Here is a 16,649-nt window from a genome sequence, read left to right as displayed (position 1 = left end):
ATCGAGGTAATTCAAAGTTAAATAAGGTATGAACGGGTCGGAATTGCACGAAAACTACATTTTCAATACAAAAAAGAATCAAAATTCAGAATCCGACAGAAAAAAATCAAAGCCAGGAAACTCAACCTAGCAATTTACGTTCATACTTACCTGAAAAATCATAAAAATTGCTTGTCGACGAACAGAAACATCGATATCTCCATTTTTGGAAGTCAAAATGTAAGTCATTTTGGGAATAAAAAATTAATGAATTAATCACCGTTGGAAACTGAACCCTGAAATGAAAGTACACCACAGGCAACCACAATTTGACCCACCTCACATACAAAACTAACAAAACTCTCTCCTTGTACTTATCCTTACTTCATTTTTACACTCCCATCTCCTCCTCCTGCTGCTCAGTATATGTTTAACACGTGAAGGTCTGACAATGGCGGATTACCCTCCTCCTTCCGTTAAAACCCTTAAAAAGAAGAAAAGTACCCCCATTCTCAATCTCAATCTTCTTTCTCTTTAGGAAAAGTTCAGAAATTTTGATTACAATCAGCACCAATTTCTTCAAGTAAACCTCTTCTTCCTCATTAATTTATAGAATCTAATAAAAATTTATGTTTGAAATGGGAGTTGTAAGGAAGAAAGGAATGTTGTTATCAGTGACTGCAGTTTCTGCTGAAGATTTTGCTGTAAATGTAGAAGAAGATTTACCTGAGAATTATGAAGATTGGTTTCCCGAGAAAGATGTTAAAGATAATAAAAGGGCAGGGATTCTTCTTCATCCCACATCTTTACATGGGAATTATCAATTATGGTATTGGTGATCTTGGTGATGACGTTTTTAAGTTCTTGGATTGACTTCATCATTCCGGTTGTTCTGTCTGGCAGGTATTTGATTGTTTTCTCCAGAAATCGCATAAATTTCCAATTTTGATTACTGGGTTTTGTTCTGAGAATGCTTAGTGAAAATGGGTCTCTGTTAAAAACTAGAAAAGGGAAGTGAAGGGGGAGGAAAATGGGAATTTTGTTAGTATAAAAAAATAGTAACTTTACTGAAATAATTCTTAATTCATGGAATTAGCTTTTGGGATTACTTTTTGTTCAATTGAATATCATTTTCAGATGATTTTCTTATTTTGGTGGAGATGTATTGAAATGGCTCATGGCTGTGTATATGTTTGTAGGTGCTTCCTCATGCTCCACCAGGGAGGAAGGCTAATGAAGAAGGGTTACCTTACTCTGGCCAGGTAATGTGGAATCAAAAAACGCAAGATAGGTCACTGAAAGATACATTCGTTGATAAGTGCCTGGTGAAAGGGAGGTCAGTGGTGATTGATAAACACCAAGTTAAATTTGGTAAATGTATACTTATGTGCTTATCTAAGTAGTGATTCTGTACAGGGATGCAGAGCGTGTGAAGTTTGAAGCTGTGGCTAGTGTAAAGGAACCTTTAATAGCCAAGGTAAAGTATATGAACACACATTAGTTTAGTTTTGACTTTAGACTCCTCATATGCGGATGCATTAACAGATATCACCCTACTTTGCAAAATCCAGTACCACAGATGCACAGATAAACTGGTCTTCAGTTGGATGCACAAAAATCTTAGATGAATGGAAAATACTCCTTTTTTTTTTTGCTCGAAACATTTTCTGTTTACAACTGACTCATATTTCAGCACTTTCCTCATAGGTTTAGTTGTCAAGTAAAAGTTGCTTCGAGGCTGGTAGATTACTTTCATATCAAAACCTCCACGTCATGCTTCTTTGTATACTGAATTTGAAGTTGAAAATGAGCCTGTCAGTTCTTAGGTACTGCAGGGTTATTATTGTTATTATTTCTAACAAAATTTTTACTTTTTAGGCTGCAGAAAGGCTCATTCTAAGTGAAGGGGAGCTCATGAAACAGCTTGAAGAATTTCGTAAAGAAATTTCTGGTACAGTATACCATAAAAGTTCTTTATTTATGTGTTCATGAGATTGGTCAAGGATTTTGTTTGCTGTATCAATCAACCACTTGATCAATTTCATACTCCAATATGATAGATAAACTAGAAGAACAGTATAATGCACAATTGTGCAATAGAAACTCAACTTGATTGCTTTAGCGAAAAAGTTATACGTATTCTCTGTCCTAGGAGTTGTATCTTTTTCATCTTCTTCTTTTCCTTCAGAAATTCTCCCTCTATCCTACAAGTACTAATCTGCACCTTATTTGTAGGTTAGAGTTACTTCTAAATGTTAGTCATTCTAGGAAAGGATACTCCCCATGTCTGCAATCTTCTAATGTAATTATATGACACCTGCTAAGTTTTCCTTCTAGGATTAGATTAGGAAACTACTTTTGGAACTACCGGGAGGGGAATTCTTTTGTTTGTAAACCTAGATATAGGGTATTTTGATGAGCCAATCCTCAGAAATGGATCAATATGTGGTTCTTGTTTCCTAAGTAGAAATTTCTGTTATATCTTTCATGGATTTGAAAATGTCAATTGCTTCTTCTCAAGCTCGTCATCCAACATCTATCAAAATCTACAGACACTACAAAGACAAGTCTGAAGTCGACGATTGGGATGAGAACTTATTTCCAAACCGAACACTACCACATGGTGGTGATATTCATGATGAACCAGCACCACCTCCTTATATTATTCTCATGCAAGGACCTCCCAATGTCAGCAAGATCCTTTATGACTTGATGCAGAGTAATGATTCCTAACCGTTGTTTTGGTAGTACTGATGTAGTTTGGGAAGTCCCTGTTGATTAAATCTCTAATCAAGCATTTGCTTACTAAATTTACTGTAATTACACAGGGGATGGTTATTCCTTAATCTTGTTTCTTTAAAGTGACAAAATAAGATCATGGTATCTGTAATAACAAGTAATAATTCTGTTGATATGTTTTTTTAGGGTTTTAAAATGTCAATTGCTTCTTCCGGTTCCACTTCTTCTCGAGTTTATCACCCAGCTTTCGAAATTTATCGAGACCATAAGCAAACAAGTGTGAAATATACAGATACCACGAAAACAAGGGTGAAGAGGACGATTCGGATGGTGAACCAGCGCCACCTCTTTATATTGTCCTAGTTCAAGGACCTCCCAATCTCAGTAAGAATTAGTAGTACTTAACCAAATACTAATAAATCTTCATGATTTTGCTGTTTTTTTAGTCACACCGTCAGATTAAAGTTCATCATTTGTGTGCATTGTGCTTTGGTAGGTTGGGAAGTCCCTGCTGATTAATGTCCTGATGATATCAATGGCATGGATGCTGCAAAAAAAAAAGGCTTCAAAGATGAAACAGAACTGACTAAAACCATAGAGCGTCTCCAGGATCAATTCCAGACTGAAATATGTGAAGGAGCAACAATATTCCACCTATCTGGTCTTAATGAATATGAGTTGTAAGTTTCTTTTGATTAATATTGCAAAGTTGCTTCTTGCTTCTTGTATCCTATAACATTTACTCGTTAAGTGATAATATTTGCATTTACTTTGAATCTGACAAACTCACTATCTTAGTTTCTTTACCCGTTCTATGATCATAACAGGTTCAAAATGTTGGAACTTGGAAGTACAAAAACTGGCTGAAGCCATATCAATGCTCCGTTTCTGTACCCCATCTTGGCGAGCGGAACATCCTTATGTGCTGGTAGATCGTTTTGAAGATGTTACTCCAGAAAAGCTGCACAAGGATGCAAATTGCAAGAGAAACATAACTCTGTGTGGCTATCTTATAGGTTGTAATATTAAGAGAAAAGCTAAGGTAATCTTAATATCTTTCATGCAACATCAGATACTCCGCTATTTTTCGGAGCTAGAGATTTTCTTTGTGAACTTATTCTTGTTCTGTGACCTTGTCAGACATGCAGTATTACATAATGTACTTGGGTTATTTTGTTGTCCTATCCTTTTTTTTTAATAAGACGATATGATTGTTGCTTGTTGGAACATTTATAAACGTTGCATGGATATGTTTCGTAGTTTGTATCTAGAAACTTAGTTACGTTTCACATAAAGTATTTGTAAAACCAACGAATGAGAACACAAAAAATTATAGGGAAGAAACCTGAGCAACTTCGATGCATGTCTTCTACAGTTCTACTTTACACTAGATTTCCTTGCTTGTGATTTCTTCTTTCTAGGTGTATGATGGTCTGTAGATACCATAAGTCTGGTTCTGTAAATATTGGATGCTTAATATATTTTACAAGGGTTTCACTTATTTAAAACATGAAATGATAGTTTCCCTTATCTTAGATGCCTGTTTTGGTGAAAATTCTAGTATTGTACAAAAGACTCTTGTAATTTTTCTACCGCAGATTTCACTTGCACTTTGCCACCAAATTGACTTAAGGTGTTTCGGGACAGGTGCATCTTGCTGGTGTTGGTGATTTTCGTTTAGATGGTGTTAGAAGCACAGCTGATCCTGTCCCTTTATCTTCTGAGATGGAAAAGGAAAATGATTTTTTCGAACCAACTCACACGAAGAAAAAGAGATTCAGAACAGGTTGGAGGTTCATGATGTTCCTTTCAGTATGGTTGAAAATTTTGATCCTTGTCATCCCATTCTCGTTGGAGGTATCAGTCATGAAGAGGAGAATGTTGGTTATATGCATCTAGAATCTTATGTGAGGATTTGAAGAGGAGTTCAGAGAGTAGAAAATTGGAGATTTTTTCTTTTTTTACTAGTATATTCTGCAAGTGTGGATAATTTTTATCTATTTTTGTGTTTATACTTTAATGGTGATCAATGTGGTGCCACCGAGTCTGGTGTCACTCGCAACCATGTCTAATGCCTGGCCTGCGGTCAGTGGAACCAACATTTACACTGGACTGTCACCATATCTTGTGGACCCACGCAACAAATTTATCTGGTGCATTTTACTCTATCCGTTACTTTTTCATAGGCCAGTTTCTTTTTTTTGAGAAAATTAAAGAAATTAAGAGAACTAATTATTGAAACTGGTCCTCTAGACACTTGTCAATAAAAGAAGTGAAGTGAAATGGTCCCTATGACACTTATCAGCTAAAGAAATAAGTGAAATGGTCACGTAACACTTGTCATGAAAAAAAGTTAAAAGAAAAGTGCTGTCAGAAAATTAAAATAACATTTAATTTTTCTGATTAGAAAATTGGACTATTTTTTTAAAATATTTATTTATAGAAACTAGCCTATTAAAAAGTAACAGAACAATTATTTATTTAAAACTGGTACAATTTTGGGACTTTAAATCATTTTGAGAGAAAAATTAATCACTGTTCACTGTTGGAAACTGAACCCTGAAATGAAAGTACACCATTCACCAGTGACAACCATTTTAACCTTTTACTCTTTTTTTTCACACCTCACATAAAAAATCTCCCTTTTTACTTATCCTTCACTTCTTCCTGCTCCTCAGTATGTGTAACACGTGAAGGTCTCAACAATGGCGGATCACTCCACCTTCCATTAAAACCCCCCAAAAGATAAGAACCCCATTCTCAATCTCAATCTTGTTTCATCGCAGAAAAAAATCAGCAATTTTGATTTAATTTTTGGTTAGAATTATGTCGATTTCTCGTTCACTATGTCTACTACAACCAACACCAATTTCTTCAAATAAATCTTTTCTTCCTTATCGATTTAAAAAGTTTGATAAAAATTTATGTACTTCTAGTACTGGATTGAAATGGGGAGTTGCAAGGAAAAAAGGAATGTTATTTTCCATGAATGCAGTTTCTGCTGAAGATTTTGCTGTAAATGTAGGAGAAGATTTACCTGAAAATTACGGAGATTGGTTTCCTGAGAAAGATGTTAAAGATAAGAGAAGAGCTGGAATTCTTCTTCATCCAACATCTTTACATGGGAATTATGGTATTGGTGATCTTGGTGATGACGTTTTTAACTTCTTGGATTGGCTTCATGATGCTGGCTGTTCTGTCTGGCAGGTATTTGATTTTTTTCTCCAGAAATTGAAGGACTTAATTGTATAAATTTCCAATTTTGATTACTGGGTTTGGTTTTTAGAACATTTAGTCAAAATGGGTCTCTGTTAAAAACTAGAAAAGGGAAGTGGAGGGAGACGGAAATGGTTCTTTTTGGGGATTTTGTTTGTATAAAAATAGTAACTTTACTGAAATACTCTTAATTCATGGAATTAGCTTTTTTGGGTTTTCTTTTTGTTCAATTGAATTTCATTTTCAGATGATTTTCATTTTTTATTGGTTTGTAGGTACTTCCTCTTGTTCCACCAGGTAGGAAGGCTAATGAAGAAGGGTCCCCTTACTCTGGCCAGGTAATGTGAAACCGAAAATGCATGGTAGTTTACTGAAAGAAACATTTATTGACCAATTGCCTAATGAAAAGGAGGGCAGTGGTGAGTGTTATATGTTTCTTGGACCTGAGAGTTGTTTATCTTGTTTGTTCTAAATAGGATGCGAATTGTGGGAATACGCTATTGATATCTCTTGAAGAGCTAGTTAAGGATGGTTTATTGAACAAGGATGAGCTTCCGGAACCAATGTGAGGATCTATAAATTACTGATTTCGTATAAAGACCAAGTTAAATTTGGTAAATGTATATTTATGTGCTTATATAAGCAAGTGATTTATCTGTACAGGGATGCAGAGCGAGTGAAATTTGAAGCTGTTGCTAATGTAAAGGAACCTTTAATAGCCAAGGTAAAATATATGAAGACGCATTAGTTTAGTTTTGTCTCTAGACTTCATATTTGGGATGCATTCAGAAAGCAACTAGTTCAGTTGGAATCACAAATCTTGGAGGAATGAAAAAGACTCCTTTGTTTTTGCTAGAAACACTTTCCTCGTAGGCTTGGTTGTTAAGTAAAAGTGGTATCGAGTCTGTAAATTACTTTCGTATTAAAACCTCCACATCTTACTTCCCTTTGTATTGAGTATGAAGTTGAAATATTATGCATGTCAGTTCTTACTGTACTGCAGGCTTATTATTGTTTTTAATTCTAACCAAGTTATTAGGCTGCAGAAAGGCTCATTCAGAGTGAAGGGGATCTCAATGAACAGCTTGAAGAATTTCGTAAAGACCCTGAAATTTCTGGTAAGGTACACCATACGAGTTCTCTCTTTTATGCATATTTATGAGATTGGTCAAGTATTCTGTTTGCTGTATCAATCAATTAAAGACAGGCATGCATTGGTTTGTTTGCTTTTTGGATTAATCTTTGTGTCAGAACTTCTTCAATGTGTGTCAATCTTTAGGGAAGCTTTCTCATCTAAAGTTTCCAAGTTTTATGAACCTCTTTTCAGGATGGCTCGAGGATGCAGCTTATTTTGCTGCAATTGACAACTCTTTAAATACCTTCACTTGGAATGAGTGGCCTGAACCTTTAAAAAATCGCCATATCGTGGCTTTGGAAGGAATCTACGAGACAGAAAGTGACTTCGTGAGTACTTACCATTTATTACTAACTATCACACAATGGACTTCTGCCTTTGGCCATACCAAACCCGAAATTTTACCAAGCAAACATAAAACAACACCAAACATATTCTATTGCAAACATTTAAGTTTTGGTTCTGTCGCAAGTGACATCAAAATGGAAATCTAAAATATTTCTGGATTCTTAGTCTTGATAGTGTCTCATGGGTTTCTCTTTGTTATACATGTTTCAGATAAACAACTTCATTGCTCAACAGTTCTTATTCCAAAGGCAATGGCATAAAGTTCGCAAATATGCACAGTCAAAGGGAATCAGGATAATGGGGGACATGCCTATTTATGTAGGTTATCACAGCGCAGATGTCTGGGCAAATAAGAAACAATTCTTATTGGTGAGTTTTTGTATTTCAATAATTAAGGTGTTGCTTATGGCGCTCTAGACCTTCTTTTGTTGCTGTTGACTATGACCCACTTTATCATTTGGCAGAACAGAAGTGGTTTTCCAGTCCTCGTTAGTGGTGTTCCCCCTGATGCCTTCAGCGAAACTGGTCAATTGTGGGACAGGTTATTATCAAACTGAATACTATAGCATGCATGAATTAGTCTATTTTGGAATTGTTATCATCATTTTTAAAGAGAAAAAAACTTTATTTTAATAAGTTTTTTGTTTTGCACCACTCCAGTTGGATTCCTTTCTTAGTTCTTAGTAATCTTACATCTGTATGGTGAAATGGTACTTATCTTATGTTGTGCTTTTTTGTTTTCACTTACAAACATTACAGTCCGTTATATGATTGGAAAGCTATGGAGGCTGTTGGCTTTTCTTGGTGGGTACAGAGAATTCGTCGTGCACATGATCTCTATGATGAATTCCGGATAGATCATTTTCGAGGATTCGCTGGATTTTGGGCTGTTCCTGCAGGTGAGGCCATCTAATTTAAGATTGCTCCTGTCATTCGTTACTTTCTGTGTACATCTTTAATGACCTTGATTGCACGAATTTACAGAATCAAAGATTGCAATGTTTGGCAAATGGAAGGTAAGTCACATACGCTTTCTAAGAATCTTTGTTATATGATGATCAAAGTAAACATGAGATAGTTTTGGTTGACCACAGGCAGGACCGAAGAAAGCATTATTTGATGCCATCTTCAAATCTGTTGGAAAGATCGATATAATTGCAGAGGACCTGGTACGTTCATTAAGGACTTTGTGTTATACCCCATTACTTTTAGAAATTGAAAACTGCAGTTACAAGTTTCAATATCCTCGATATTTCAAGCCACAATAAACAGTTGTGAACATGAGCAAATCTTCTTATGTATTTATATGCACTGCTGTTCCTTACATTTGTTACTTTGGAGTTAGAATATGTTCTCAATTTTCATGACTTCTTGTATCCCTGATACATGTCAGGGAGTCATAACGGAGGATGTTGTTCAACTAAGGAAAGCGATTGGAGCACCTGGAATGGCTGTCCTCCAATTTGGTAATGAACGACTGCTAATTTTGTCAACTTTGTTGGTTTTAAATTCGGAAGCCAACCTTGAAAGCTGATATACTTCTCCTCATTTTTCTTGTTACAGGTTTTGGAGGGGACTCGGAAAACCCTCATTTGCTTCATAACCATGAGAGTGATCAAGTGGCATATACCGGTACTCATGACAATGACACGGTGAGAGTTCTATACTTCTGTTTGATAGAATATCTATTGGCCCTGAAGATTTCTCTTTGGCAGAACCAAATCTTAATTCCTCTTTACATGGTTCTAGGTTCGAGGCTGGTGGGAAAACTTGAAAGAAGAAGAGAAATCAAGTGTGAGTTTCTTGTTCCCTTACCATGTTTAGTAATTCAAGTGTATTGCCTCCTGTGCCTAGTGAATATTTGCTTTAACCGACAATATATGTGGGTTGTTAATTGTTATTGGTGTTTCCCCACAGGTACTCAAGTATCTCGCAATAAGCGAAGAAGGTGATATATCGTGGACCCTTATACGTGTTTTACTCTCCTCGGTGGCTAGAACTGCCATCATACCCATGCAAGATATCCTTAGTCTGGGAAGTTCGGCAAGGATGAATATTCCAGCTACACAGGTAAATTTTTGCTGCTTTATTAGAGGTCATATTACGGAGGGTTTCTGTGTTTGAAAATTTGTGACCACAAACCATAATGTCTGCCAACATATATTTCCATTTCTTTAACTTCTGCCATCTGTTTAAACATGGAATATAACCCTTTCTCTCACTGCCATCTTTACCAGTTATCCAATCTCAATAACTTCATTTTCTTATCTACTTGTGCAGTTTGGAAATTGGAGTTGGAGATTACCTAGCTCGTTGAGTTTCAATGACCTGGAACCCAAGGCAAAGAAGCTGAGGGATATTCTTTCAATGTACGGAAGAGTGTCCTCATAGATTGCAACAATTCTATCTACATTATGAAATGCAATCTACTTCTGTCCTGCTAAGTAAGTCAAAATTATGTCATTGATTTGCAAACTATTTATGTAAGGCCATTTGTGGATTTCCACTAGATACAATTTAGTTAGTTACTAGTTGTCATTCTTCAATTAGGATAATAAGGTTATGGCTTCGAATTTTTACACTAAGCTTGACACTTAGCAGTCCTAAGCCAAAAGCTGATGAAACAGAAGCTACAGATTAGCAATGCACAATGCCTTGTTTTGCTGATAAAGCTCTATTGATGAATTGGAATCCACTGAAAGCACACTTGAAAGACACTTCTTTCCTTGTGGCTTGTCTATGCTTCTGAAATACTATCAAGTTTAAGGGCAATAAATTATTTCCTTGCTTAGACTTCATTAGACTCTTTCTCTCTTCTCATTTACTTGAGTAATTTTTGTAATGTCTTTTACTTTTACTTGTCAACTACTTTAGGTGGAAATTCAAAGATCCAATATGGATGACATTAAATGGTTTTCTTTGTTTTTGATGGAAGAGATTATCTTCTCAACCACTTTTGTGAGAAGGAAACCATTTTGGTCCAATTAAAAAACTTCCTTATTCAATGAGGTAGGTGTCAGTCTTGTTTCTTCAGCTATAACTATAAAGCTCACCTCATACTTCATATTTTAAAAAAAAAAACATCTGTTCTTCTAAATTTCTAATTATCTGTCTTCCATTGTGAGATGATCATTACTTTAAAGAGTTTGTCTCTTGCACTTTTTAATTTGATTTCAAGAGTTCCAGAGACAAACTCTCTAAGTTATGCTCCAAATCTCACATTTTCAGTTTTAACAGGTATTGTTCTAGTCAGTGTTTGAATGGAGATATTGTCCAACTACAAAAACTTGGAAAACGGGGTATGATGTTGCAACATTGTGGGGAAGTATTAATGCAAAGTTTTCTTTTCTTTTTTTCTGAAACTGATCATATCCAGTTTTCCTCCAAAGTTGTGCAGTATCATAACCCATTTAAGAAGTTTATATCATTTGCAATATCCGCGACAGCAATGTGCTTGACGTTTTCAAAAGCCTATATGCTTGTCAAACCCTGAAGGTTTCTTTGTGAGCGCAAGGGGAAGGGAATAAGAAAAAAATTGCGGTGAGCACACGCGATCTTCAGTCTGACCTGACGTTCTCCCAACTGAGCTATCCCCGCCGCTATGTACAACTGCTCTCAAAGCAAACACTTTGTGGAGTAGTGGAAACATGCTGGATCCCCAGTCATAGCGATGCTAATGCTCTCTGTTTTACAACACAGAAGAGAAACATTGGACCGAGGATAGCCTGGTGACAGTTACTAGAGTCAATTTGGAATACGTATGTTTCAGTGAAAGGTTTGGTTTGTAGAAGAGCAGATGCCATGGCCTTGTACAACGCCAATTTGGCACACCCATTCCAATCATTGTTGGGTTCTAAAACAGAAACATATAGTACATCAAGGAAGAAAAAACAAAGAATAGATCAAATTACACATATAATGAAAAAGAACTTTGACGCAGAAGAAAAGTAACAAAAAAATATGTGATTAAAATGACGGCGGATAGATCGCCATCAGTCAGGAGAGGGTTTGATAGACCACGCCAACGGGATCATTATCACCAGACTCATTTGCAAAGGTCCTCCATTCAGATGTCTCATCAAAGGAGTGAGTTTCCAAGACAAGCCCGCATTCGAAACAAACTATGTCCCGGCAGAGTGGTCAAACTCTATCTCTGTGGTACTCTTACAGCAATAAGCATACTGATCATCTGTGCCTCTTCAAACTAAAAAAAAATAAACATGATGACAGAGAATCTGAAAGCATTCATCATTGCCATGTACAAAGACAGAAATGCTAAGTTGTCAATCTTTACATAAAAGACACAGAATTAAGCACAAAAGGGATCTCTATCTCATAATGCAAGTAACTGATTTACTGAAATACAACAACACTGCCAGAAAGCTCTTAACATACAACACACAAATAAAGTTACGCACACTTGATAAAAGAAGAAGAAACTCATGAAACTGTTCCCCACAAGTATGCAAATAATCACATATCCATGTATTTCCAAATGCTCTTAGCTTACCACACAAAATTTGGGTGTGTGGTCTCCGACCAATTAGGTTCTATCCAGCTGCACCTCAAGTTATCTTTCGAGTTACAATAATCTGTACCATAATGTTCACTCCCAAGAGAATGATATTTACCTGAATCCAGAGAATAAAATAGAATTCCTTCGTTGTGCAACCTAGGAAAGTAGATTTTGTTCTCCATTTGACTAGTCGGAGCAATTGTTGCGATACAAGAGGTGCTGCTGATAAACAATACATGCTTCCCTAAATGCTCAACTTCAACCCAAACCATTTTCGAAAAGTCCAATCTAAATACCCGAACCCATAATGGCCTAATAGTATAGATAAAAGCTTTCCTTCAAGCTCTACCAAGTAACTCTTATATATAAAACCACAATTAGGCGGGGGTACTATGGACAAAACTTGCCACGTCATGCCATTCTCTAATGAAAATGCTCCTACAGTTCCGTTCAGATCCAAGCAACAAAAACCTCCGTAGTAGTAAACAGGACTGTTAACACTCAGATCGAAATTCATGTTTGCTCTATTGGATGGTAATTGTAAATAAACATTATCAAAGCTCTTAAACGTCCAACTATCCTGTCCATGTTTAATGAATGTGATATATACAAAATCCCTTGGGTCATTATTGTCGTCACTGATGCCAAAAACAACGCAATCTGAAGAGGTCGGCAAGGACGAGAAAGACATACCTCGGAACTGGCATTCACACATCATCAGTGGAAGTTGGATGATTTCTTTGGTGAACGGATTGTAGAAGAGCTGCCGACAGCTTTCATTAGACATGAGTAACCAACCGCCTTTCTTTCGAGCAGCGAATTGTTAAACCTTTTAGCAATTCAGGGATGCTGGTGAGGTAATTTTCATCATTATGCACTGGGTTTATAAAACTGTACACAGATTCATTATCCTTGGGAAAAACCATCCACGGAGATAAAACATTGGTTCGTAAGGTCCTAGTAGAACAAAATTTTCTCCAATCCTTTATAGGAAATACCGACCGATAGTTTCTACAAACAGCACGTAAATGTGTGTAATCCAACGGGCTTAGATAACTTGATAAGAACCACAGTATATCTTCGCTAAGTGTATGCCAAGGTGGCCTTGCTTCCTCAATATCATCCTCCTTCTCATCGTCATCATTGTTTATACTGGTTCTTGGCCTAATTGGTGATATTGCTAAGCTAGAGTTTTCTATTACCTTAGTATTGCTACTGTCGTCGTCCCTGCTAAATAAAGAAACACAGAAATTGTAAAATCTCCTAGAATAAAGGCAATGAGAATGTGCTTCCAAATTGCCTGCATGCGTTCTATCTACATACATGAAGATGTGAAAGTGTAAATTGCTAAATAAAGTGTACAGTTAACGTTTACCAGAGTGTTGTAGGAATCATGAGCCAGTTAGGGGAGAACCACGGCTTCGGCAGGTCTGGACATGGCATTGAAAGCATAAAAGTTTTATCTTCTAAATCATACTTGCAAAAGCTCATCTCACGAGGTTGAGTAAAATACACCCAACCACGTGCGTAACCCAATTCCTTGGCCGAGCAACACAGTCTAGTAGTTCCGCTGAGAAAGAGGACATGACCATCCAAACTTGTCACCTCCACCCGAGTCATTGACGAGAAATCAAACTTGGATATCAGCATATTGGTTACACAGTATTCATCATAAACACCTATAGGAATGAAAAGTTTTATACTTCTGAGGATTTCATCAGAAGACTCCACATAATATATTTTTGTACAAGGAGTGCCAAAGCTTCTCTCTAAATAGTCACCTCCGCAGTTGAGATGAATACCAACTTTACTTATATAGAGGATGATTTCAGGCTCAGGCATTATTTCTAACTCAAATAGGAATATTAACCCCCCCTATCATGTATAACTTACCTTTATGATAACAAATCGATTCAGGCCTTCCTGCCAATTCATCTTTTTCTTCAGGAAATTTATGACTTCTCTATTCTTTGCCACCAAGATGACAAAACACAAGAATTTCCTTCCCTGGTATTAGATCTTCTCTAACAAAAAGTATAAACACCATGGGATTTCCATTCCAACCACCATCATGAGTACTGCGAGAAGGTGAAGACAATACACAGTCACTTAAGCGATATCCATCTAATTTATACCAATAAAGCAAAGAAGGTAACGTTTGGAGCAATCGGATTCCATAACAAACAATCCCCATAACTCCATGGTGTGTAATCAAATTCATTATCATCACAAAGAAGAATACACCAACCTTGATGAGAATTCTTCTGCCAAAGAGATTTCCCTTTCAACTCTGGTAGGAATCTTCTATAGCTTGTGTTATTTAGTTCAGAAATATTACAAAAAGTCTGAAATTCCTTGTCTTTTCCATACGGGATTACTACCCAAGGTGTTGCTGCCTTCTGTAGTGGGGGTTCACTTCTTTGATCTGCTGCTGATGCTAACCGTGCTTTCTCCATGGAGGCTGAACTGAAGAAGAAAGAGAAAGGGAAAGTGAAAACCCAAGTGATCACGATCGAACACCCCAAATTAAATCTTCAACCCAATCATCTCAGAGGAATACCTTAAAGAGTAAGTGTGTTGATAGAGATTCAAGGAAGATCTCACAAACTGCGTTTCAGAGAAGAATTGATGATGGAGTAAAGGAAGAGGAGTGAGGGTTTACACAAACACAAGGGTCACTCAGTACTCGCATGGAAAAGAACATAACAAGGACTTTTGTTTTTGTTTTGGTCATTAATATCTAAAGACTCCAAACTCCAAACAAAAAAACAACCAATAGATATAATGCCTAACTATATTGATGTCTTTGTGAATACGTACTAAAGTATTGCATACAGATGAATCCGATGTGAGGTATTGAGGTTAGATTATGATTATGATCTTGTGAACAATCCTGCATTCCAGCTTAAAGGGCTCAACATTCTTTCTCTTTCTTGAAGTTTAGGATCTTGTGTAGTACATCTATCCAGCTACTACACTACCGTATAGACATATGGTGAACATAAAATGTGGTTTGTAAAGTGAAGTGATTGGAAATGAGAGGTACCTTATTCAGAATAAGTGTATTTATCTGTCAATAGTGCAAGTATAGAAACTGATCTTGACGCATTACCAACTTGTACACTAAGCTCCTGCTTTACCCATGTGGTGTGTTGGCTTTGCTAAAAGAACCCCCACCCAAATGTCAAATGGTTATCATGATCACTGTGGTCCTCTCAAATATTTTTACCTCTCCTCAGGTAATCAATCAAATTGACTGCAAATTTCATTCAAATATAATCGAACAAACCAATCAATAGCTCAAGGTTATTTGAAATATCCACCGCATCGATCGAATTGAAGAATTCTGAATGATGATAATTTTTAATTTTTTTTCATTAACTGGACAAAATCAGAACTCAAATCGGAACAATTTCCGCTTCACTTTCATATAATTACAACAAACCCATGTTCAAAAATGAAGAATTATCTGATATAATTTGATTAATTCCATTAGCAGAGATTGAAAAAAAAAAAACCAGTAGCAGAAAACAGGTGAAGAAGATGAAGTTGTGCGTCGGGTTGATGCAAAAAATAATAGCATTTGATAAATCGAATTACATGATTACTGAGAACGGTTTGATAATCAATTGATTAAGAGAAAGATAAGACGAATATAGGATAAAGATGAGAATATATATGTTCTCTCCTCTCGACTCGATTCTCACTGAGACTCTCGCAATACTCACGTGCTGTTAGCACATACACGACTCATATGACCTGTACACTAACATTACACACGCTCACAACATTCTCTATCCTATTACCCTCCCTCAATCACAAGTCGTCTGAAAGACTACTTGAGATTGTACACTAACATTACATACGCTCTCACACTAAGACTCGTAGGACAAAAAACGGTAAATGCAGTTGTAGTGTGAGAAACAGGTGGAAAAATGTAGTTGCAGTTGACGTAGAACCAGGCGCACAATGCTAGCAAGGGTGACTTAGCCCCCAATGTGTAGAAGAGAGTGAAGAGAAATACCAGTTGAAGCAATATTGGTGCAGGAGTACCATATTATCCAGGTGGAGGTTTAAAGCATGACTTCCAAAATCAACAGTTTATAATTCATTGCTTATTCCGCTGGAGTAAAGCTGTATCTTCCCTCTGCACAAGAAAACAAGGCTGGAGGTACAAAAATAGTAGGATAGCGTTGGATGTTGCAGCAGATTAAAGTAGAACAAGTCAACATAGCTGTTGTAGTAATAATCATGAAGTAGCATGTCACACCAAAGAGATAGCGTATCAGTTGTATCTACTGTAGTAGGAGAAGTGCTTGAATCTTGGTCAACTTGGATAACTAGTGACTCACTTAGAGTACCTTGGCTAAGCATATGACCTGGTGCAAGAGAAATAAACTTCTGAAACGGATAAACTACTTGTCAGATGGAAACCAACCTTGGTAGTCTGCATTCATTGCGATATGCCAATCTGAAAACACGAGAAGTAGGTATAGATATTTCTGGTCTTGCACCCAACAACATGAGCCAGTAGCTAGTACAACAAGGTGTCTCGGACAAGAAACACTTCGGAATCTCCCACTGTGCATTGTACTCAGCTGCAATGGAGCTTGGGTTTCTGCACCATCATAACCATTGATCCAACTTGCAAAACTTGACTGTAGTGGTAACAATTGAATATCCTGCTCTCAACTGTACCAACACAACAATGTCCAA

At 36.7% G+C, this 16,649-nt stretch overlaps 3 protein-coding genes across 10 annotated transcripts; 2 read left to right on the top strand and 1 right to left on the bottom strand.

Annotated features, from left to right (window-relative positions):
• Nucleotides 1-394: 394 nt before the first annotated feature.
• Nucleotides 395-4,772, top strand: LOC113327094. 4 transcript variants are annotated; one of them, XR_003348781.1, is made up of 8 exons: nucleotides 395-882; nucleotides 1,179-1,315; nucleotides 1,396-1,456; nucleotides 1,858-1,930; nucleotides 2,905-3,102; nucleotides 3,215-3,398; nucleotides 3,546-3,760; nucleotides 4,366-4,772. XR_003348781.1 is itself a non-coding variant. In XM_026574669.1 (6 exons), exons 2-5 carry the CDS (start codon nucleotides 1,245-1,247, stop codon nucleotides 2,690-2,692), a joined length of 366 nt encoding a protein of 121 aa, XP_026430454.1. In that variant the 5' UTR covers nucleotides 395-882; nucleotides 1,179-1,244; the 3' UTR covers nucleotides 2,693-3,102; nucleotides 3,215-3,313. The 4 variants fall into 4 exon arrangements, 1 of the variants encoding a protein (XP_026430454.1); XR_003348775.1 differs by having other exon boundaries at nucleotides 1,858-2,698; XR_003348769.1 differs by having other exon boundaries at nucleotides 1,858-3,102.
• Nucleotides 4,773-5,357: 585 nt separating this feature from the next.
• LOC113282420 (4-alpha-glucanotransferase, chloroplastic/amyloplastic-like) lies at nucleotides 5,358-10,309 on the top strand. Of its 2 annotated transcripts, none has more exons than XM_026531423.1 (16): nucleotides 5,358-5,925; nucleotides 6,210-6,272; nucleotides 6,411-6,499; nucleotides 6,598-6,658; nucleotides 6,974-7,052; nucleotides 7,262-7,398; nucleotides 7,628-7,786; nucleotides 7,882-7,958; nucleotides 8,177-8,316; nucleotides 8,402-8,433; nucleotides 8,512-8,586; nucleotides 8,811-8,883; nucleotides 8,981-9,069; nucleotides 9,167-9,211; nucleotides 9,335-9,365; nucleotides 9,698-10,309. In XM_026531423.1, exons 1-16 carry the CDS (start codon nucleotides 5,545-5,547, stop codon nucleotides 9,724-9,726), a joined length of 1,560 nt encoding a protein of 519 aa, XP_026387208.1. In that variant the 5' UTR covers nucleotides 5,358-5,544; the 3' UTR covers nucleotides 9,727-10,309. The 2 variants fall into 2 exon arrangements, with proteins under 2 accessions (XP_026387208.1, XP_026387200.1); XM_026531415.1 differs by having other exon boundaries at nucleotides 5,359-5,925; nucleotides 9,335-9,487.
• Nucleotides 10,310-11,641: 1,332 nt separating this feature from the next.
• On the bottom strand, nucleotides 11,642-15,551 carry LOC113282433. Of its 4 annotated transcripts, XM_026531434.1 has the most exons (5): nucleotides 14,980-15,551; nucleotides 14,494-14,540; nucleotides 14,182-14,399; nucleotides 13,309-14,011; nucleotides 11,642-13,163 (listed from the first exon to the last, which is right to left on the bottom strand). In XM_026531434.1, the coding sequence occupies exons 4-5, from the start codon at nucleotides 13,773-13,775 to the stop codon at nucleotides 12,713-12,715; spliced, it is 918 nt and encodes a 305-aa protein (XP_026387219.1). In that variant the 5' UTR covers nucleotides 13,776-14,011; nucleotides 14,182-14,399; nucleotides 14,494-14,540; nucleotides 14,980-15,551; the 3' UTR covers nucleotides 11,642-12,712. The 4 variants fall into 4 exon arrangements, with proteins under 4 accessions (XP_026387219.1, XP_026387228.1, XP_026387211.1 ...); XM_026531443.1 differs by lacking the exon at nucleotides 14,494-14,540; XM_026531426.1 differs by lacking the exon at nucleotides 14,980-15,551 and having other exon boundaries at nucleotides 14,494-14,971.
• Nucleotides 15,552-16,649: the final 1,098 nt, after the last annotated feature.

This window comes from Papaver somniferum, chromosome 1 (genome assembly GCF_003573695.1).
Source record: "Papaver somniferum cultivar HN1 chromosome 1, ASM357369v1, whole genome shotgun sequence".
Lineage (NCBI taxonomy): Eukaryota > Viridiplantae > Streptophyta > Magnoliopsida > Ranunculales > Papaveraceae > Papaver > Papaver somniferum.
Note: the sequence above shows the minus strand (reverse complement) of the source record. Positions and strands in the feature narration are given on the sequence as shown.

Excerpts from the sequence above, each read along its gene's own strand:
- LOC113282433 (XM_026531434.1), bottom strand. The coding sequence starts at position 13,775 with ATGCCTGAGCCTGAAATCATCCTCTATATAAGTAAAGTTGGTATTCAT. Across the intron at positions 13,164-13,308 it reads ATGATTCCTACAACACTCTG|CAGGGACGACGACAGTAGCA; the intron begins GTAAACGTTAAC and ends TTCTTTATTTAG.
- LOC113282420 (XM_026531415.1), top strand. The coding sequence starts at position 5,545 with ATGTCGATTTCTCGTTCACTATGTCTACTACAACCAACACCAATTTCT. Across the intron at positions 6,500-6,597 it reads GATGAGCTTCCGGAACCAAT|GGATGCAGAGCGAGTGAAAT; the intron begins GTGAGGATCTAT and ends TTATCTGTACAG. Across the intron at positions 7,787-7,881 it reads ATAAGAAACAATTCTTATTG|AACAGAAGTGGTTTTCCAGT; the intron begins GTGAGTTTTTGT and ends ATCATTTGGCAG.
- LOC113327094 (XM_026574669.1), top strand. The coding sequence starts at position 1,245 with ATGTGGAATCAAAAAACGCAAGATAGGTCACTGAAAGATACATTCGTT. Across the intron at positions 1,316-1,395 it reads AAGTGCCTGGTGAAAGGGAG|GGATGCAGAGCGTGTGAAGT; the intron begins GTCAGTGGTGAT and ends GATTCTGTACAG. Across the intron at positions 1,457-1,857 it reads AGGAACCTTTAATAGCCAAG|GCTGCAGAAAGGCTCATTCT; the intron begins GTAAAGTATATG and ends TTTACTTTTTAG.